The sequence below is a fragment of the Vombatus ursinus genome, unplaced genomic scaffold (genome assembly GCF_900497805.2).
Source record: "Vombatus ursinus unplaced genomic scaffold, bare-nosed wombat genome assembly UNPS02003292.1, whole genome shotgun sequence".
NCBI classification, from domain to species: Eukaryota; Metazoa; Chordata; class Mammalia; order Diprotodontia; family Vombatidae; genus Vombatus; species Vombatus ursinus.
Window position 1 is genome coordinate 11,898,279 of NW_020943070.1, and position 23,018 is coordinate 11,921,296.

Here is a 23,018-nt window from a genome sequence, read left to right on the forward strand (position 1 = left end):
CTAATCATCCCAATAAGCATGAAGGGGAAACAGTCGTTTTCAGATACCTAACTCAGGAAAACCAAAAGATAGCCTGTGTCCAGCAAACACACAGACACACCAACAAAGCTACATACGCTGTCTGTACACCACCCTTCCTCCTTCCCACCCCCCGGACGGATGAGGAGAGATCTTAGGTGTGACCGTAAAGTCATTTCAATGGTGCACAGAAGCCCAGTCATTCTGACCAAGCGATTGTGGAAGACTGTCATCAGGGGAAAGAGAAGCCAAAACCACCAGCCCACAGTGTGAAACCTCCCCTGAGGATGGCTGTAAAATCTCCCGGGCAAATGCCTCGTCATGCTGACTACAACTCACAGGGAAGTCCCACAGAGACCATACTTGGTGTGTGTTCTCAAGGCTGAATAGCAGCCAGCTTAGAAGAACCAGGAAGGGAGAACAGCCCCACGGCCCCACCTGAAGCTTCTCCCCTTGGGGAGACGGCTGGAGGGGAACAAAAAGGCAGACGGAGAACCATAGGCTCTGAGCAGCTGGAAAGATGCACGGGAGCTCCCCAGATCAGGGACCATGATTAGTTTGCCTTTGGGTCCTTAGCACAGAGCGGCATCTAATATACACTTGTCAGACTGTGAGCTCCTTAAAGGCAAGGATTTTCTTCTGCCTTTTTTTGAGTTCCCAGCATTTAGCACAGAGCCTGGCACATAGTAGGCATTTAATAATAATGTTTTCTGAAGTGATAAACTGAAGGCACTGTGAACCTCACCAAAGAAGCAGTTAAAAAAACAAAAACAAAACAATGAAACCCAGAGCTGCAGCTTTACTGAGGGGTACTAAGACCCCAGGAAAACACTCACAAGAGCTTAGCAGGGCTGATGGCACAAGGTAGGAAGACTGCTGTGCTTATAGGCAAAGCCTGCGCATGAGGGACCACTCCCCTCTGACAGCCCAGGGAAGCCTACAGATGCCCCCCTCCTCAGAATCACATTTTTAAACATTTTTAAAATACACGTGCAAAATAAAAACAAAATATATAGAATTACAAAATTGAAATACAGTTAGCAAAAATTTTTTTACATTCAAAGACCCCAGGTCACGAACCCTTACTCCTGCCTAACCCTTTCATTTTACCAATGAGGAAAACAGGGCCCAGAGGGGGAAGAAGGAGTGGTCTACCCAAAGACCTCAACCACTGCTGAAGCAGATTAAAATTTAACTGGGAAATATTTAACAAAATAAATAAAATGACTGATAATGTTAACTTGTGCCCAAGTCAATATGGCAGGGGTCCCGATGTGTGCCTTTAATGGCCCCCTGGATCTCTGTGAGTTTGACCCCTCTAGTGACTAGAAGTCCATATACACAAGGGTGGCCAATCTACTTTGGTAAAAAAGTGCCTAGGGGCAGCTAGGTGGCGCAGTGGATACAGCACCTGCCCTGGATTCAGGAGGACCTGAGTTCAAATAAAATCTGGCCTCAGACACCTGACACTAGCTGTGTGACCCTAGGCAAGTCACTTAACCCCAACTGCCTCACCAGGGGAAAAAAAAAAAAAAAGAAGTGCCTAGACCAAAATAAACACTGGGAGGCTATTCTAGCTGGCATGAAAGAAATACTTGCTCGACTGATTGATTACCACGCTTCATCCTCGGTAACCAAGAGCTGATGCATTACCTTCCTCCAATTCATACAGGCTTGACAAACCAAAAGTGTTCTCCCTGCATGCAAATTGACCCGCATCAGACCCATGTAAATCACTGCCCCAACCCAGAGACAGCTGATCAGTTACCACTAGGTCATATTCTATTTCCAAGTCATATTTCCTTCTACCAAATGGGATCACACCTTCCATCACCTGAGTCTAGCTAAAAAATAATCATCTCTTGGGCGGGTGAAAAAGGAAGGTCCCTGTGGAAAGAGACAGCTACTTAAACTAAGTTTGCCACTTGGTTTGTGGTTTGGGGCTTTTATTTTAGCTCAGAATCACACTGAACAAACTGTGCTATGTGATTGTGAAGGAATACTCTTGTGCCGTAAGAAATGATGACCAGGATGCCCTCAGAAAAACCTGGAAAGACGGGCATGAGCTGATGCAAAGTGACGCGTACCAGGTACAAAGTAACAGCAACACTGTGTGATGATCGATTGTGAACGACTTAGAATGTATTCTCGGCAATGCAATGCTCCAAGACAACTCTGAAGAACTTATGATGGAAAAATGCTATCCATCCCGGACAAAGAAGTGATGGTGTCTGAATACAGGTTGAATACAGTATACTTTTACGTGCTTTATTTCTCCTGAGCTTTTTTTGTCGATGTTTTCTTTCACAACATGACTAATATGGAAATATGTTTTACATGACTACACATGTAAAACCTGTATCAAATTGCTTGCCTTCCCAATGAGGGGGGTGGTGGGGAGGAGGAAGGGAGAGAATTTGGAGCTCAAAGTTTTAAAAAGGAATGTTAAAATTTGTTTTTACATGTAACTGGGGAAAATAAAATACCATTTTTTAAAATCATGTCCATATTGTCTCTTTGATTCCCGTGCTGATATTTGAATGGCTGGATAGATCAATGAAGTTCAAATAAAACTTAGCAAGAAAAAGTTATTTTTTTTAAGCAGACACCAAAACCAAAACACTACTGCCCTCTCTCGCTCTGCCTTCATTTCTTAAAATTTTTCCTTTTTTTAACCCAAACTTGACAAATATCAACACAGAGGAACATTTCCCCACAAACAGACTGATTGCTTGGATTTTTGTATATTTCTCATTGAAGGTGGGAGCCCCCACACTTCTTGGCTGTGGTCTGTGGCCCCTTCTGAACTTCCTTCTTCCTACTTCGAGGATTTTTGCTAAGGATTCACTGTGCGTCTTTTCAAGAATCATTTTCACTCCCCCTCTAACCATGCTCCCCCATGCCTCCACTACCACCAAAAAAGGATCTCTTCCTTTAAATGTGCCCAGGTTCCCTATTTAACCTCCCCACCCCCTGCACACACCCAAACAACCAACTTCCCCTCCCCCGCTGGGTTCTCTTCTGGTCCCAGGCAAAACTCCAATATTAATTTATGCAAATCACTTGCATTTCCTCTTCACTAACTAAATCCAACCAGGTTTCCACCTTTGCCCTTACAGTAAGAGGCCTTACTCATCCCAGGCAATGACGTCCCCAAGGCCTGGTTCAATAACCTCCAAGTGGCTTATATTCTCTTTCAAAAAAAATCATGCCACTACTTCTCCTTGGCCCACTGTCAAATTTCACTTTCTATCCAATTCGAACAATCTTGAACACCTGCTATGTGCAAGGCACAATACAAAGTGCTGGCAACCAAGCAGGCCACCACCACACCTCCCCTCTGACCCACCTCCAGATCTCAACTTCACATGAATTTAAAAAACACCCTATAAGGGACTGAGGATACAAAGACAGAAAATGACCTGGTTCCAGGCCCTGATAGCAATAGTAGAATGGAAAGGATCTCGAATCCAGAGTCAAAGGAGGCGGGTTTGAATCCTACCGCTGCTATTTATTGCCCTGTGACTTTAGGCAAGTGATTTTTAATCTGTGCATGTAGGGACACTGAACCACATGACTTCCATGGTGCCTTTTAGCTCTAAATCTGTGATTCGATGAACTGATTCCTCTTTTGGGGTTTCACTGCTTCTATTGGGAGGTAAGCTCCCTGAGGGCAACTAGATGGCAGGCAGTGGACTCCAGAAGAATCATCTTCCTGAGTTCAAATCTGGCCTCAGACACTTACTAGCTGTGTGCCCCTGGGCAAGTCACTTCACCCTGTTTGCCTCAGTTTCCTCCTCTGTAAAATGAGCTGAAGAAGGAAATTGCAAACCACTCCAGTATCTTTGCCAAGAAAACCCCAAATGGGGTCATGAGGAGTTGGGCATGACTGAAATGATTGAACAACAATAGACTAACTGGATGGTCTCTGAGGTCTCTTGTACCTCGAGAGCTATGATCCAATGACCATTCCATGAAATGCTCTAATATCACACCAAATAAGCCAGCCAACGAGCATTTATTACGCGCTTTCTCTATACCAGATATTGAGCCAAGTAAGTGCTGGAGAGAGGAAGAAAGGCAAAAACATGTTCCCCTACCTTCAAGGGGTACACATTTGAACGGGAAAGAGAAAGATGAAAATAACTAGGAATTTTGTTGCTGGTATTCATTTTTAATCGTGTCTGGCTCTCCATGACCCCATTTAGGGTTTTCTTAGCAAAGACAGTTCTCCAGCTCATTTTACAGATGAGGAGACTGAGGCAAACGGGGTTAAGTGACTTGCCCAGAGTCACCCATCTACTACGTATCGGAGGCTAGATTTGAACCCAGGAAGAGGAGTCTTCCTGAGTCCAGGCCTGGCGCTCTATGCACTATGGCGCCACCTACTGGTCCGTAACTAGGTACATACAAGATACATACACTAGGAAGGTGTCTCAGAGGAGATGCAGAAACAGGAAAGAAATATTAACATTTCAACTACGCATTAAAAAGACAAAATTGTATGCTCTGTACCCAGACGGAACCTAATCTCAATCGGGAGATCAAAGATTTAGAGATAGCAAGGGACTTTCAAAGTCATCTAAGTCTAACCCCCTAATTTTACACATGAGGAAACTGAGGCTCAGTGAGAAGGTGACTTGCCCAGGGTCGCCAACATAGCAAACAGCAATGCCAGGACTTTAACTGAGATTCTCTGACTCTAGACCCAGCACTATAATCACTGAATGCTAACAATAACAACAATTTGTTATTCACAGTACAATTGACTATATAATCAGTCACTATATAATCACGCCTAGGACGTAGATGTCTAGTCTTTTCAGAGGGTGGAGGCTTTCAGACACACACTCACCCTGACGTCACATGGGGGAAGTGCGTGTCAGTACACTCCAATTATTCAATCATTTCCACCTGTAACTAGCCATTCATCTTTACTAAGCAGGCATTGGGCAGGCAGAACTATTTGGAAATAGGAAACCTGCAGCAAAGGGACAGACCTCTGCCCCTTACTACATTACTCCCTGGGTTATCCTGCCTCAACCCTGCCTGATCCCCCCCAAGCTGGACTAGGAGGAAAAAGCACCCGGGGTTGGGGAGCGAATGACAAGTTCAACAGGTGTGCAAGAAGACAGTGGCCTACTGTTTACACAAACTCTAAATAGCACTGGGTATCAGGCAACCTCAGAAAACAAGGCATGCCACTGGCAGCCAGGCTGTTTACCAAATAAACGGGAAGCAGAAGAAAAGATGTCACACAGAGAAATCCAAACAATTTTCAGAGCTGGGGTGTACCCAGGCCACCCAAACAATGGCTAGGGATAACAACCGCACTGCGAGCAGCCCTTCCATGCCAAAAAGTCACCCTCTTAGCGCATGCTGATAAACTGGGTCACTTGCACACAGGTGAATATTCCCCAGCCTCCTGGATGCGTCATCTAGACGGGTGCCTGAAATCTCCAGAAGGAATGACGTCTGACCCAAGGGAGACCAGGCTGACACATGGATGAAGTCATGGAGAGCTGTGGCCTTTACAGAATTTCAGCTCACCAGCCTCCTCTTTATCTATTCCTTGTTCCTTTTCCAGGATCAGTGCTGGGAGCATGAGAAGCACTTGATAAATGTTTTCTCCACTTATTTACTACAGAAATGAACTGCAGAATCAAAATCAATCAATCAATATTTATTAAGCACCTACTATGTGCCGGGCATTTGCTCTGAGTGCTCGATTTGATAGGTAAGAAAGGACAAAATTCTGGATTCTCTCTTTTTCAATTTCTTTGTTTTTCAATCCGATATTATTTTGTATGTAACCTTCAAAAGAATGCAAGTTCCCTGAGGGTAGGGACTATTTAGTTTTTGTATCCCTCGCACCTAAAACTGAGCATGGTTTAGCTGGGATCAACATATGCTTATTGACTGATTGATTTCTACTGTTGTTAAGTCATTTCAATCGTGTTCAACTCTTCCTGACCCCATTTGGGGTTTTCTTGGCAGAGATACTGGAGTGATTCGCTATTTCCTTCTCCACCTCATTTTGACAGATGAGGAAACTGAGGCAGACAGGGTGAAGTGACTTTCCCAGGGTCACATAGCTAGGAAGTGCCTGAGGCCGGATTTGAACTCAGGTCTTCTTGACTCTAAGCCTAATATTCTACCTACTGCACCTCCTAAGCTGCCCAATTAGAATGAAATATAGTTATCTAATTTAATTTTTTTTTAAAAAATAAGTTCACTGACTCCAGGTTAAGAATGCTTTTGCATGTGTATTTGTTGCTTCCCCATCAGGAGAGAAGCTCTTTACAAGCAGGGGTTGTTTCATTCTTTGTAAGTGAGCTTAATAAATATTAATAAACTGATGAGACCACCTAGCCCAAAATGTGGTTTGGGAAAGGTAACTCGGTAAACCCAAAAATGCTACGGGATTGGTCGTCAGAAGGATGTGCGGTTCAGCTGATATGTATTTTGCTCTGCTATCCCTCTTCTCTTTTTCATTCTTTGTGGTTATTGTCCATCTTTCATTTTCTTTTTAATTTTTTTTTTTATTAGGCAATTGGGGTTAAGTGACTTGCCCAGGGTCGCACAGCTAGTAAGTGTTAAGTGTTTGGTCTGAGGCCGGATTTGAACTCAGGTCCTCCTGACTTCAGGGCCGGTGCTCTATTCACTGTGCCACCTAGCTGCCCCCATCTTTCATTTTCAAAGAGGACCAAAGCCATCACAAGGGTGACGTCCTGACCTGTATGAATTGGGTTTAAGTGAGGCAGAGCGGCACAAGGTTGCCAGCCTCAGTCTCTTCTCCAGGGATGGTCTCTAGAGAGGAAGATGAAAACATCTTGAAACGATAGAGGCGTAAAAATAAAATAAACAAAGGAAAATGTACTGTAACTTGGAGGTCACTAAGCAAATGGGAGCTATTTCTCTGATTGTTTACTGGCCAATGCTCCCTGCTTCTCTAACCTGGGGATAAACAAGCAAAGGAAACACCTGTGCACAGAGATCTCAAATGGGACCCCAGAAGAAAGCCCCCAGTCCAGGGGTTCCTAACCTGGGTTCCATAAACTTTTTCCAAAAATATTTTGTTACCTGTAATTGTTTTCTTTTATAATTTTATGAATTTTTTATGCATTAACAAATGTTCTGAGAAGGGCGTTCATTGGTTTAAATAAAATGACTGTCTGAGGGTTCCAGGCCACAAAATAAGTTTAAAATCCTCTGATCTAGACTTACCAATAGATGGTGAGAAACTTAGGCCCAGAAAAATGTGCCTAAGATCACACAGCTATTAAGAGTCTAAGGTGGGATTTGAACTCCTGTCTTCCTGCCCAGCTACTACTAGTCTATGGGTTGGTAACACTGCATATGCTATCAGGCTCAATTGATTGATTGTTCATATTGACAAACTGCCTTTTGTTCCCCCTTTCTTTTTTATTCATGGTTACAAGGGATGGGCAGCTCAGTGGCACAGTGGATAGAGTACAAGGCCTGGAAAGACCCAGGTTTCAAATCCAGCCTCAGACACTTCCTAGCTGTGTGACCCTGGGCAAGTCACTTCACCCTGTTTGCCTCAGTTTCCTCCTCTGTAAAACGAGCTGGAGAAGGAAATGGCAAACCACTCCAGTATCTCTGCCAAGAAAACCCCAAATGGGGTCACAAAGAGTTGAACACGATTGAAATGCCTGAACAATATAACAGAAACGGAACGGCTCACTAGGTAAGGGATAGGGGAAGGATACATAGGGTGTCCAAAAGCCGTGGTATATTTTAAGACTTTTTAGATACCCTGTATTTTGACATAAAAGTCATAATAAAAACAAAAACTAGAAATATTTTTCATAGCCACTATTCCTCAGCTACAAGGAAATTTAAGAATACCTCAAAGGACCACACTGGACCAAGTGACTCAGTGTATTTTTTTATTCATAAGGCAAAGAAAAGAATGTGATGAAAATTTTTATTTCAAAATAAAATTATAAAATCTACTTGTAATTATTTATATTTAAAGTGGTCTTGCACAGATTGGAGAAATTAGAGTAAAATAGGGGCAGCTAGGTGGTGCAGTGGATAGAGCACCAGGCCTGGAGTCAGGAGGACCTGAGTTCAAACCCAGTCTCAGACCAAACACTTGACACTTACTAGCTTAGCTGTGTGACCCTGGGCAAGTCACTTAACCCCACTGCCTAGCCAAAAGAAGAAAAAAAGAAAAGAAACTATAGTAAAATGTAACAAAAATTCATCAGTTGATGCCCCTGGTTCTTGTAGTATTAACGTAAACACAGAGACCCTCCCTCCCTTCCCCCCAAGTCTTGCCATCACTTTTCAGTACTTTCTCATATATACTACAATATTTTCGAAAAGTTGTATCATTACTTATTATTTCATACATAAAATACTTAAAATTACTCGATACTAAGTATCTAATGGCAAAATTCTACAGGCTCCCCTACATGGAGATCCTCCAGGGATTAAAAAACAACACTGAAATCTCCACTTGGGGTTTCTTCAAGACTCTTGCTCTGTTTACGACCCACAGTCTTGGCACTATTTCCCTAAACAAGGCAGGTAATTCATTACCGTAACATGCTAGACAGTTCCAAGTCCTAACAAGCTTGAGCCTTCCCGTGGCTTCCATTCAAGAAGCCAGCCCAGCACTGGTTTGCCCTGTGATCTTATTTAAGACTACACCAATATTGGGATAAAACACTGTGGTGGTGGAACAATTCTGAATCAGCCCAGGAAAGATGTCTGTACCTGAGCCAGAGACAGAGGGACAGAGACAGGTGGACAGTCCTGGACTGAAGGAAACACCCAAGGTGCAGCAGAACCAAGAGAATCTGTAGAAGCAGGGTAGAAACAACATGGCACCACCAGTCAGAAGAACCTGGGTTCGAGTCCTGATTGCTGCTAACTAGTTCTGTGACCTCTAAGCCTCAATTACTTAATTGCTTTAAAAAAAAAAAATGGGTTGCGGGGCAGCTAAGTGGCAAAGTGGATAGAGCTCTGGCCTTGAAGTCAGGAGGACCTGAGTTCAAATCCAGCCTCAGACACTTGACACGTACCAGCTGTGTGACCCTGGGCAAGTCACTTAACCCCACTGCCTCACCAAAACGGGGGGAAAAAAAAAGGGTGAACCAGAAAACAAGAATAATAATAATAGCTGGCATTTATATACGGCTTTAAGATTTGTAGAACATTTTGTTTGTGCTATTTGATTTGATAAAGGGCCATAGAGGTCCCTTCTGGCTCTCAATCTATTATCCTAAAAGGAAAGCATTAGACTAAATCAACCTTTTTGTCTCAGATCCACTATATATTCTAAAAAACTGTGGACTCGGGGCAGCAATGGATAGAGCACCAGCAGTCAGGAGGACTTGAGTTCAAATCCAGCCTCAGACACATAACACTCATTAGCTGTGTGACCCTGGGCAAGTCACTTAACTCCAACTGTCTCACATAAAAAATGATAATAATAATAATAAAACATAATGAAAAAACTGAGGAATCCCAAAAAGCATTTGTTTGCATGGGAATCTATTGAGATTTACTATATTAGAAATTAAAAAGCTTTAGCACTATTGTGAAAATAGTTTTGATCTTGCAGACTCCCAGTCAAGGTCTTGGGGACCCTCAGTGGTCTCCGTAATCTCTAACGTCCCTTCCAGCTCTACTAATTTTTGAATCCATGACAAATTTAGCCAGAAAACATCTAACATTTATCAATTAATATAAAAGAATAGCATGGTGCCAAAGAAGTAAGGGCTGGATTTGGGGTCAGAAGACCGGATGCAAAATGTAGCTCAGCAACTGCCTGCCTGCATGGTCTTGGGTGAATGAATTCATCTCCCTGGACCTCAATTTCCTCATCTGTAAAATGGAGGGATTGGACTCAGGGGTGGGGAACCTGCAGCCTCAAGGTCACATGTGGCCCGGCACGTCCTCAAGTGTGGCCCTCTGACTGTGTCCAAGTTTTACAGAATAAATTCTTTTATGAAGGGGGTTTGTTTCGTGAAGTTTGTCCATGGCTGCCTAAGAGGCACGGCATCACTTCCCCATGAATCATCCAACTACTGACTGGCAGGGGTGGAATTTGAACCCAGGACTTCCTGCCTCCAAAGTCAGCACTCTATCTATTATACCGGTGTGTTAGGAGCTGACGGCTCAACAGAATTCGTGGAATCTGTTTTAGAAGCTTTACGTAAGTCAGCTTCTAAATCATAAGGAAAACCAAATGTTCATTTTGTTGCTTGAAAATGTTCTCTGCAACTTATTCCAGTAATGTGGATATAGAACTCTTTACTCCTTTTTTGCATTCTATCCAAAAAGTCTTGCGGATTATCTTCCCCAAAAAAGTATAAACTGCAATTCCAAACTGATGGTAAACTCCCAGAGGGCAGATACAGAGTAATCTCTTTAGGAAGTTATGGGCAGATCTAATTTTGCCACAGAAATAATGTAACAAATGCTATTTGGTTCCTAGGCTAGCCCAACTAAATCTTTTTTTTTTTTTTAACCAAAGTCATGGTTGAGCTATGTAACAATAGCATTCTTTGCAGGACACCTATTCCCACACCCATGGTGGCCCCAGCAGCAGGAGAGTAATATTTACCCTACCTAATAACACCCTACCTACCTCCCAGGGCTGTCCTAAGGACCAAAATGAAATAACAAGAAAATAACTTTGAAATTGTAAACCACTCTCCAAATGGAAATTATTATTTTTACATCAGTAACGATCCTCTCTTATGCCACATGTTATAGGTTATCTCCCGTTAACCTAAAGGATGTAGCTATTAAATTCTAAAAAGAATTCTCAAAACAAAAATCCAACTTCACTGGCTAAAATTTATCTTACATGAAGTTACGTGGCTATAATTGATTTCAGGCCAAGAAATTCTCATTTTAATTTGAAGACTATCTATGCAGGAAGATAATGCTGCACTCCAAATATGAATAAAATAAGAGGATTCTGGGGCAGCTAGGTGGCGCAGTGGATAGAGCACTGGCCCTGGATTCGGGAGGACCTGAGTTCAAATCTGGCCTCAGACACATAACACTCACTAGCTGTGTGACTCTGGGCAAGTCACTTAACCCCACTGCCTAGCCAAAAATAAACAAATAAATAAAAATAAGAGGATTCTACCATTAATTCATAAGCTTAACATGTATGAAGTACCACTATGACATCCGTCATGCTAAGTACTAGGAAAACAAAGACAAAAAATGGAATAATCCTGACCTCAAGGCAGTTACATGCCATGAGAGGAGACAAAATGTACAAAAATAATCAAATAAAGAGTGTATGAGTTGCCTACTATATGCAGATACCGTTGGGTGTAGAGGATTACAAGGTAAATGAGGCAGTCTCTGCCCTCAGGGAGCACACAGTCTAAAAGGGGATCCATATTAATCTATCAGTGCAAAGGAGGCCAAAAAAAAAAGGAATTAAACAGTCCCTGCCCTCAAGAAGCTTATACTCCACGGTGGAGAAACATATACACAGGTGGTTGTTAATTTCAATAGGAAAAAAACATTAACAAAGAAGAAAAACTCTTTGTGAATACCCGTGTGTCATCCGGTCCTGCTCCATTCTTGTACTATATTTCAGAATGTTAGGTGAATTATAAAACAAGGTGAATGATTCATAAAGAATTCAAGGTGGGAGGGACCCCAGAGGCCACGGAGTTCAATGCTCCCCTTCCCCCCTCCCCACTCCCTTACAGGTGATATGGCTTTGGCCACTCCTTGTTTTATATGTTTAGATAAAACTTAGGATTACCTCCCCATTAAGTACATGTGGTTGGGGGAAGGGGGAAGAACGCCTGTCATAACGGTAACCATGAGTTCGCCCATAGTCTGGGTACTTAATAAATGACTGATAATTGATCGAATGCTCACATCTCAAGGAAACTGGAACCATGCCAGCCACCACAGCTAGTGACATTTGGGGAAAACAATGGGAGGATGGGAGGGGGAAAATCTGAGATTTGAGTCTATATAAAAAGTCCCAGTGTGGAATCTCCATCCACTGGAGCAGATTGGCCACTCCTTGATAACTTCCATTCTTAGAAAGACACCTGGGGGGCACTAAGAGGTTAAATGACTCGGTCATGGGATTAATGATAACAGTTACCAAGCTTAACATGGTGCTTCAAATTCTGCAAAGTGTTCTCAATCAATTATCTTCCAATATTGGTTAATTCATAAGGCAAGTAATAATAATAATAATAATCTAACATTTATATAGCACTTAATATGTGCAAATAGTAATAACAATAATTAGCTAGCATTTACATAGCGCTTAATATGTGCAAATAGTAATAATAATTAGCTAATACTAAATAATATTTACATAGCACTTAATATGTACAAATAGTAATAATAATTAGCTAACATTTACATAGCACTTAATATGTACAAATAGTAATAATAATTAGCTAATATTAAATAATATTTACATAGCACTTAATATGTACAAATAGTAATAACAAACATTTACGTAGCTCTTAATAAGAGCAAATAGTAATAATAACAATTAGTTAACATTTACATAGCACTTAATATGTGCAAAAAATAACAATAATAATTAGCTAACATTAACATAGAGGTTAATATGTTCCAGGCACTGTGCTAAGCGCTTTAAAATTATTATCTCACTTGATAGTCACAACAACTCTGGGAGGTAGGTGCTCCTCTTATCCCTGTTTTTACAGATGAAGAGACTGAGGCAGACATAGGTGAAATGACTTGCTCAGGGTCACACAGCTGGTAAGCGTCAAATACAAGATCTGAATTCTTCGAACTTGCAAAAAGCCACCTGGATCTAACAAATGCCACATCAGAAAAGCCGGGGAAAGATAAGCCAACATTCCTGCCCCATGGCATCTATTTCCCCTGGCTTAGAGAACACAAGCCAGGAATAATACTAATGTGCTCCAAACAGAGCCTTTCATCAGAAGATCTCAAAACTCCTTAGGAAATCAATTAATCCTGGCTACATCCTTATGAAGTATTCGTAATCCGATTTTACGGGAACCAGCCAGGACACGTCCAGATTTCAAACCTGAATTCTGCCCTGAATACAGCCCGTGTTTTCTGTTCCTGTCTGTGATGGCCCTAATGAAGCATGAGGATCACTGTGGAGGCAATCCTAAATAGAAGGGGGAAAAATCCCCTTGGAATCAAGTACACTTGGGTGGTAGGGGGATGAAAATGACAGCAATCCCCCTCCTCGTTTCCCCTCCCCACAAAAAAAAAACCCAAGGGGAGTGCCAGTTCTAGACAGCCGGACCCTCCAACATGATCCAGGTGTAGGGCTGGACTTGAAATCAAGAGATGAAGGCTCAAATCCTGCTTCAGACACGGGGCAGGGAACCCTGCGTAACCTTTCATGGCCTCAGTCCCCTCACCAATAAAATGGGAGTGACAATGAAAGTACTTCACTTATAACCTATGGCAAAAGCATTTGACAAACCAACAAGTAGCATGGAATTAATATTATGGGCAGATGTAAACTCCCTTCACCCAGATGGGGACGCTGCTCTGATCTTCCCCATGCTACCAGGGGGTGAGGGTCTCACCAAACTGAAGCCCACAGGTCCACCAGCCCCCTCGGACGCTCAGCTCAGGGACCGCAGTCTTCTCCAGCCCCCCACCCCAGGTCTCAGGCCTCCTCTGTTTGCTCATCTGTGTTGCAGCCCTGCTGTGGAAGTTTTAGGAGGACAGAGACCATCATCATTCATCCAAAGTTTGCTGGTAGATGAATGACGGCACATCGATCCGTAAACATTTATTAAGTACCTACTGGATGCCAGGCACAGAAAGATCACAGGATTCTGGCTGTGGAGTTCCAATGCATCTCAGAGGTCAGTCCCCCAGCACAAGCTTCTCAAGATGAAGAAACAGAGTCAGGACGGGCCTATGGTTACAAAGATGTGTGGAAAAACCGAATTCACACCCCAATCACAGATTTAAAGTTAGAAAGGCCCTTTTTTGTTGCTGAGCCAGTTTTCAGTCATGTCTGATCCTTCATGACCCCATTCGAGGTTTTCTTGGCAGAGATACTGGAGTAGTTTGCCATTTCCCTCCCCAACCCATTTTACAGATGAGGAAACTGAGGCAAACAGGATGAAGTGACTTGTCCAAAGTCACACTAGTGTCTGAGGCTAGATCTGAACTCAGGAAGATGAGTTTACATGTCAATTATTTACTGACGGGACATCTCACACTCTTGAGTGAATAAACCGCAGTTTCCTTACCTCTCTGTCTCCTATACCAGCTTATTTGGGCAGTAGCTAGTCAAGGACCCTGGAAATTCTCACAACACAGGTTTGGAAAATGTTTTACTCATTTGATCTTTACAACTTTTTGAGGTAGGATACCATTATGATCATCCCCATTTTACAGATGGGAAAACTGAGGCCAAGAAAGCCGACTTGCTCAGGATCACAAAGCCAGTAAGACCTGGAGGCCGGATTCAAACTTGGGTCCTTCCTGACTCCAGGTTCAGAGCTCAACCACTATGTCACCAAGTGGAATCAGGATCTGAACTCGGGTTCTATGACTCAGAGTTCCAGGGCTGTTTTTACTATACCACACTGCTTTCCTTGGTCTTGTGACTCCAAATTCAGAGCTCCTTCCATCACATCATGGGAATGAATTGTACTCGTGCAGACAAAGGGACCATGACTCAGGACTACATAAAAAGCAGGAAATGGAGTTTCCCTCCCCTCCTTTTTTTTAACCTGCCATTTGGAATCCACGATCAGAGAAGCCAAAGTAATCCAGTGTCAGGTTTACTAATGGGCCATGTGACCTCTGATCATTTCAAGAATGGACTGCCATTCCTGAGAATCTTGTAATCTCTCTCTGGCTCCATCACCCCAACCATAAACGCCTACTACCACATTTTTATCTCACCATCAATAGGCGTCTTATTTGACAAGGGAAAAAAAAACACAAAAGGGCCAATTCCAATATGAGATGGAAAAATTAAAATGGCTTTTTAAGTAAGAACAAAATGCTATTTTGTAACCTGGGCATCCTCACCTATCGTACAGTAAGGAGGGAGGCCAAGGAATTCAACGAGGAGGGCAGGATTTGCAATGGGAACACCTGGGTTGAGCCCTCCCTCTGCCGAGTACTAGCTGGGAGACCTTGGCAAAGTCACTTTACCTAAGTGAGTCTCAGTTTTCTCCTCCATACAATGAGGGGATTGGATCAGATGGCCCCCTCCAGCCTCCAATCTCCAATCGAAGGACATTATATGCAAGGCATTGTGTAGGGAATAAAAAGAAAAAGGATCAGTCACCCAACAAGCATCTGATGACAGATGAAAAACAAATTGTCTGCCCTCGAGAAATGTGCACTCTTCAGGAGGGACAATATAACACAGATGGATAAATACGATATAGTTGACGGAGGGGGAAAGCTAGGGAATGGAAGGAGGAGGAAGCTCTGAAAATGAGCCTTGAACACCCCTGATTTGGCAACATGCTAAGAATGATGTTTGGGAGCTCGAAGACAGGACGTTGAGTCCAGGAGCACGCAGGTGAAGTGACTGGTCCAAGGTCACACAGCTAATAAGTGGGAGAGACAAGAACTGAACCCTAGTTCTAAGACTCCAAGTCAAAGACCCTCTCCATGACTTTTCTATTCTTTTAATCTCCTTTCCAGCTTCAGTCAAGGCGTCTCCATTTATTGTGGAAGCTTCATCCCACAAAGACAGAGAGTAGGCATCGTCTTGGAGAGATCCTGTAACGAGGTGTCATGGAAGGCTGAATAATTGGCGAGGGGGTACTGGGTTGAGCAAGGGAAGAGAATAACCCTCAGCAGGGTGGGAAAGTATTTGGACCACTGTGTAGACTAGGAGCGTAAGTCTAGTTACACTCTTTTTTTCCCTGGAAACTCAAGGCCTGGACTGCCTATTTCTGCAAAAATATTGATCCTAGGCAATTTTTCTCTAACCAAAAGCTCCCACCGATGGGAAAGTAGGTGGGCCAAAGTGGTCTGCAGAGCATTCGTTTTCAGCAATACAAAAGTGTGTTTGGGTCCTTACTCTTCCCGACATGTACTTTTTGATCCAGTGACATTGGCTTCCTGCATGTTCCGTGGACTAGGAACTCCATCTCTGGCTCTGGCCATTCTGGGCTGTCCTCCATGCCTGGAACGCTCCCCCTCCTCCACTCCAACCCCTGACCTCTCTGGCTTCCTTTAGTTCTAACCAAAATCCCACCCAGGCCCTCTTAATTCTAATGCCTAAAACTGGGGAGATTAAGGGGATTGGTAGTGGACTGGAAAGGCTTCTGCTAAGTACTTCCTATTTATCTTCCATGTTGCTAGGTCTGTATATATGTGTTTGAACGTTGTCTTCCTCATTCGATTGTAAGCTCCTCGAGGGCAGGTACCATTTTTTTTTTTGCCTCTTTTTGCATCCCCCAACACTTCACACAGTGCCTGGCACATAGTAGGCATTTAATAAATAGCTTGAGAGATGACCGAGGTCAACAATTTCATTTTACAGGTGAGGACACTGGCTCTAAGTCACAGAGCTCTCTAAAGCTCTTTCCAATAAATGAGTGAATGAATGAGTAAATAAAATAAAATAAAAAATAAAGCTCCTTCCAGCTCTAAAATCTCTGATCCGACAATTCTCTACATTTAGACCTGTGGTTCTGTGTTCTGTTCCACCTTAACCCTTCCATTATATTCCACTTTACACTGGATATATTCTATATATTTTTTGAGGCAATTGGCATTAGGTGACTTGCCCAGGATCACACAGCTAGTTAAGTGTCAAGTGTCTGAGTCCAGATTTGAACTCAAGTCTTCCTGAATCCAGGGCTGGTGCTCTATCCATTGTGCCACCTAGTTGCCCCTAGCAGATATATTCTTTAAGCAAGGCAGTGTGGTATGGCTTCAGAACCAAGAAGGCTTGTGTTCCAGTCTTGCCTTTGTAACCCTGGGCTGGTCACTTTACCTCTTAAGCTGCCCCCTGGTAACTCACAGAATATAAATTGTAGAGAAGGTACCAACCTACATTATTCAAAAGAGTACTACTCTCTATCGGTGAAATCTTTTCCTATACTACTTTATTAAAGATCACTTTTCCTAAAAAACAAAATTCCTCAACTACCACTCATTCTCCAATTATGGTCAAAAAGTAACCTGGAGAGCCAGAGGCCTTTACAATCCACTAACCATCCCCTTGTAAAGCTAGGTGTCACAGTGGACGGAGGGACTGGGGTCAGGAAAATCTGAATTCAAATCTGGCCTCAGACACTTACTAGCAGTGAGACCTTAGACAAGTCACCAAACCCTGTTTGCCTCAGTTTCCTCATCTGTAAAATTCGCTGGAGAAGGAAATGGCAAACTACTCCAGTATCTCTGCTCAGAAAATCCTAAATAGGGTCATTAAGAATCAGACATGACTGAAAAAAAATGACTGAATGATGACATAAGGTTCCTTTAAAAAAAAAAAAAAGACTAGATTCAAATTCCTGCTTCACTCCCTTGAGGGTGATTTGGGACTCCATCACTTCACCTGCATCTCAGGCTTCCAGCTCTGCCCAAGGAGGGAGACCTACGTCCAGCTCCTTCTTCCAGCTCTAAATTCTAGAATCTCTGATCCCAGGGGTTTAAATGGCACAATAACCCTGGTTCCCACGCTCTTAAGTCAATGTGACTTTTCACTGATGCTCTGAATCAAACAGGAGATGAATGGAATTCTAGGTGGATCAAAAGCATGTATTGACTTCATACACAAACATTTATGATCAAGCTGGGGATTATTATTATATTAATCAGAGGATTAGAAATTGTATAGGAGAGGAAAGTGAGGTCCAGAAGTTAAATGATTTTGTCTGAGGCAGGATTCAAACCCAGGACTTCTGGACTTGAGGTCTATCACTATCTACTACTTCATGCTGCCTCAAAAGGGAAGGAATAACCCATTCATTCAACAAACGTGGCAAAGTGCTGCAGTCAAGATAGAAGATTTAAGAGGAGAAAGGATGGTTGATTTAGAGCTGGAAGGGGTGAGAGAAGTCAGCTCCTCCTTCAGGCCTTCTTAATATACATCAGGAAACTAATCCTTCATTCAGAAAGAGGAGCCCTAAAGGTTAAGTGACTGCCCGGGGCCTCACAAATAGTGACAGAGATGGGATTCATGCCCCAAATAAGCTGTTTCCATGGCACCACATACTTACTGTACCTTAAAACAGTTACACAAATAACACAGAATACACACACATTTTAGACAGGTACAGAGGGTTTGCGCTGTGAGGTTTCAGGGTGAAAAGATCATGACATTCAATAATTTAAACCAACAAGCATCTACTATGCAGTCAGACAACTATTTATTTCACCCTTACAATGCACCAGGTACTACGCTAAGCAACACACAAACAGAGGACCCACTTACCAGATCCTAAAAACATAATATTCTACAAGCACAGTAAGGCAGCAGACCCTGCCCTCAGGCAGTTACAGTCTACTGGAATATAAACTCAGTTCCTAGACTTAAGAGTAGGAAAAGACCTCAGAAGTCATCTAGTCCAAATCATTTTACAGATGAGGAAACACAGGCACATAGAAGGAAGTAACTTGTAAAAGGGGTCATATGCTCAAATATTTAGTAGAACTAACTTGTAAAGGGGGTCATATGCTCACAGACTTAGATAGTGGGAAGTGACTTGTAAAGGGGTGTCATACACTAATAGTCTTGGACAGAAGGAAGTAACTTGTAAAGGGGGTCGTACGCTCAAAGACTTAGACAGAAGTAACTTAAAAAAGGGGGTCATATGCTCATTGACTGAGAGCAGGAAGGGACCTCAGAGGTCATCTAGTTCAACTCCCTCATTTTATAGATGAGGAAACTGAGGTTCAGAGAGGTTAAGGGACCCGTCTTAAGATTACACAAGCAGCAATAATTGACGGTTGGATAGGAATCCAAGGGCTCTGACTACAATGTACCACACTCCCTTCTTCTTCGCCCCATGTTATATTTTTGATTCTTGGGGTTACTAAAAACCTTTCTATCCCCTTCTATAAGATCCAGGACAGAGCTGAGAAGGACTTTGGAGTTTATTTAGCTCAGGAGTGCTTAACTTGAGGAATACAAGCAGATAAATAGATATACAGATAATAATTCGTTTCATTTGTAATTCTATGCATTTATCTTATGTATTTTAAAAAATCATTTTCCTGAGAAGGGGTCCCAGATCAACAAACAAACAAAAAAGGTTGAAAAAAAACAAAACTCCTGATCATATCCAATCCTCTCATTTTACAGGAAGCTGAGCTGAGGCCCCGAAAAGTTGAGTAACTTGTCCCAGCATAGACAGTAACTTACTGGAGTGGTATTTTGAACATGACCCCCTGACTCCAAAGCCAAGGTTTTCCATGCCTGTCTTAACTCTTTCCTAACCCACCTACTGGTCGAGTTCTAGCCACATTCCTTTGTTCTGGGTCTCTAATAAAGTTAAAAAAAATTTTTTTTTCCTTTTTTCTAAACCCAAAGGGCTTAGGCTGCAAAATGAGATGGTACCATGCACATGTATCTGGTAGCTAAGAGGTTTAACATAAGAATCTTCACACACTTAAAACAAAGAGATCAGCCTGGCCAGCAGAGGGGCCAGTCCGAGTGAAATTTTAGTAGTTAAAGTACTTAGGGCATGGGGTTGCTTCTACCCTTACAGAACTAGGGACACCTGGCTTCTCTCTAAAGCAGCTCTACTGAGTAGAACTCTAGGCCACTAACTTTTAAGATTTAAAGACCAAAAGCCTTTGCTAAACATTAAAAACTAGCACCAACTCCATCCCCTCCCTTGCCCCCCTCACCTTCTCTTCCTTTCCCTTCCCTTTCCTGCCCCCTCCTCTGAGCTGTAGGAAAATGGGCCGTCACAATCCTGGGGAAATCTAAACCTTAAAAGCCTGGGCTAGAAGATCCCTCAACTGGATGCTCTAGGGATCCAGAAAAAAGAGGAGTCTGTTTTTTGAAATCCAGAAATGGGGGAGGGGCGCGGAGTCCTGGCCAGAGGAGGCGGGAAAAGACTGCAGGCTAACCTTCCCACCAGATCTCCTCCTGCTCCTGCTCCTGCCTCACCAGGCACACCAGCATCCCCATCCCAGCATCTCTTCCCACGGCCTGACTGCCCTACTCACCTCTCCTTCTGTAGCAGGGGGATTCTTATCTGCCATCCCCAGTGAGGGTTATTTCTTCCTCCTCGGCTACCACCAGCTCCCTCCCGACAGGCTCTGGGCTACCGAGGGGCCTGATGGGAAACTGATTTCTTCAAAGAGCTCTGCACTTTTCCCCCATCACCCTCCTCAGAGCTCAGAGAGCCTGGTCCCTCCCCCACCCAATCCAGGGCCTTTGGGCCAGTATTTTTAACAATTTAAAAAGAAAGATAGAAAACTAACAGTCCTTAGCTTTAACAGACTGGTTTTAGACCACTGAAGGTATAATTATGTACACAAATCCATGTTTCCTGATTTTCATTTCCAGTGCTTTCTTATATTACCCCCACCCCTTAATCCTTGATTCAAAGTAATGTTTACTGAATTAAACAGGAAGTTCACATTTATGTAGCAGGGGAAATGACTGTATTTAGCAGCAAGCCCATAGGGGAAAAATCAAGCTTATTTTTCATAAAAATGAAAACCTTCTTACAACTCCATTTCATTAGAGGGAAGGAAGTTCAGCAGCCCAATCATCCAACTGACACAATTTTAAGGCACATTTTGTGCTACAAGCATCAACAGAACCTGATCTGGTAGATGTCTAAGAGGGAGTTTTGCTTCCTGAATGAAATTCACCAAGCCTGACCAAGGCGCAATTGATCAAGGGGAGGGCTGAACGGTTCAGGTAGCCAGGGAACATCATGGATGGTTTCCTACCTTCAGCTGATCACAGCCATCTAGGGTTCCAGCTTCCCGGGTCAGGAGGGTTGTTTCTGGGTAAGGTTAATTTCACCTCCGCTCCTTGGAGGCTCTGACCATCCCCTAGCACACAGTTAGAGGAGCCCAAAGTCCGTGGCTCCTAGCTTTAACAAGACAGCAGCAGTCTGGGAATGCCCATCACCAGAGGGAGGGGCTTGGGTCGGTAAGTGACTCTCCTTCCCTCCCAGTGTGTGACCTTCCGTAACTTAACCCAGAGATTTATAACACAGCATTGCCTGGAGCTATAGGATACCGGTGACTCAGGCTGCCAAGTAAGCGTGAATCTCAGCCTTTGTGCCAAAAGCTTGCTTAACCTTTCCCCCAAAGAAAACCCCTAGGACGAAACCAGGATTCCTGAGTATGAGAATACACACAGTTAAACATTAAGTGTCAGAAGGCAGTATGGATACCAGAGTTTTGACCATGGATTGAAACCATCCAAAATTTTAATTTAGGAATAAATTAATTTTCCTTTCTAGGTTCCACCCCACCCCTCACACACAATTCAAGACAGCCTAGAATAAGAAACTTGAGTCTCCACTATGAAAGTTTTCCGGAAATAGAATAAAGGTAGCCCTTTGGACTTTGTAGCAAAAGCAGAAATCTGATTAAATGAATGGTTAGGTGTTCCTTTGAAAAGTCACGCCCTATGTTAAATAAATACTTTTTTATACCTTCTGGGCACTTCCATGTCTGGAACTTATCATTATGATTGTTATTATTATTATTAATAGTATTTACATAGTGATTAAACACTTTCCTTGCAAGCAACCTTAACCTCCATTCTACAGATGAGAAAACTGAGGCTCTGATAATTAAGCAATTGCCCTGAATGCCTTAAAATGGAAGATCCCAGATTTAGAGCTGGAAGAAACCTCAAAGGTCATCCAATCCAACTGCCTCCTGTTACAGATGTGGAAACTGAGGCTCAAATGGTGGTGAGGCAATTTACTAGTGGGCAAGGTTCAGAGCTAGGATTGGAACCCAGGGCCTCCAGCTCCAATCTCAGCCCTTTTAATCCTCCACCATTCTGCCTCCTTTCAGGTGAGAATGAAAATACAAAACAGCTCTTTTCGTAAACAGCTGGATCATGCCCAGAGGGGTTCTGTTATATGCCCAAAGTCACCTGGCCAGCTCCTTTGCCATATTGCCACTTAGAATGAGGCAGCAACTAATAATCCTATTTTACAGATGGGTAAACTCTAACAAGGCCATACTATTGTGATTGCAAGCAAATGACAAGTTGTTCTAATGAATACCTTAAAATCAGGGTTGTCAAACAAAGTCAGCACTCTCGGGTAAGTCATCCTGGACCAGCCAGGATTTGTGATTAGCCAGTGTGCATAATAATATAATAGCTGATAGTTATATAAAGTTCAACAATCCCTTTATGCCCCTGATCTCACTTAATACCCTCAACAATGCTGTGAAGGAGGGGATGTTATTATCCCCATTTTACAGATGAGGAAAGATGAAACCCAGAGTCACACAGTGCCAAGATTCAAACCCAGTTCTTTCTGGATTTCAAGATCTCCGTTCAATCCACTATGTCATCCATTTCCAACACAGGCTTTATAGCCATGGAGAAAGGGGCGGTCTTCACCCTCAGACACATTCCCAAGAGAAGGGTGCAGGCATCTTAGGGTTGTTCTGTCCAAATCTCACCCTCCAACACTACCATATGGCGCATCCTTCCCTCCAACAGGTGGGCAACGCTGTTTCTGAACAGCAGCCAAAGACCCCCATAAGCTAACAGCATCCCACCCTTCGTGGCATGGCCAGCCATCCCTGCCTCCCCCTACCCTACCTAACCCAGCATACACTGAAGCTTAGCCTTGAATCTGTTTCAAGCAACCCATTCAGGACCCAGTTCAGAGACCCAAGCTAAAAGCCAGATCCTGAAACACAACAATGCTCAGAGCGGGTGGAGAAGGTTGAGGTCTTACAATCTTACATGGGTGGGATCAGTCTCTTCATCCGAGGTCCTGGGCTTCCTCTCTCCTTAGGCCGGTCTAACAGCACGGAGTTTCCCCGTGTTACTTTAAACTACCAGAAGCCACTCCCTC

At 43.1% G+C, this 23,018-nt stretch overlaps 1 protein-coding gene across 6 annotated transcripts in view; it reads right to left on the bottom strand.

The window, feature by feature from the left end:
- The window catches only part of TXNRD1 (thioredoxin reductase 1), a 91,201-nt gene that overhangs the window by 46,530 nt on the left and 21,653 nt on the right, over nt 1–23,018 (bottom strand). For 2 of the 6 annotated variants that reach the window (XM_027872309.1, XM_027872283.1), the window contains exon 1: nt 20,911–21,085. The exons of 1 other annotated variant lie outside the window; for it this stretch is intronic. Coding sequence is in view for 1 of the 5 variants with exons in the window: in XM_027872293.1 (XP_027728094.1) it covers nt 20,176–20,211 (36 nt within the window). In the remaining 4 variants the exon portion in view is untranslated. Of the gene's footprint in view, nt 1–20,175; nt 20,260–20,910; nt 21,086–22,898; nt 23,005–23,018 lie in introns of those variants that run through there. 3 more of the 6 variants (XM_027872305.1, XM_027872299.1, XM_027872293.1) reach the window with 3 other exon arrangements.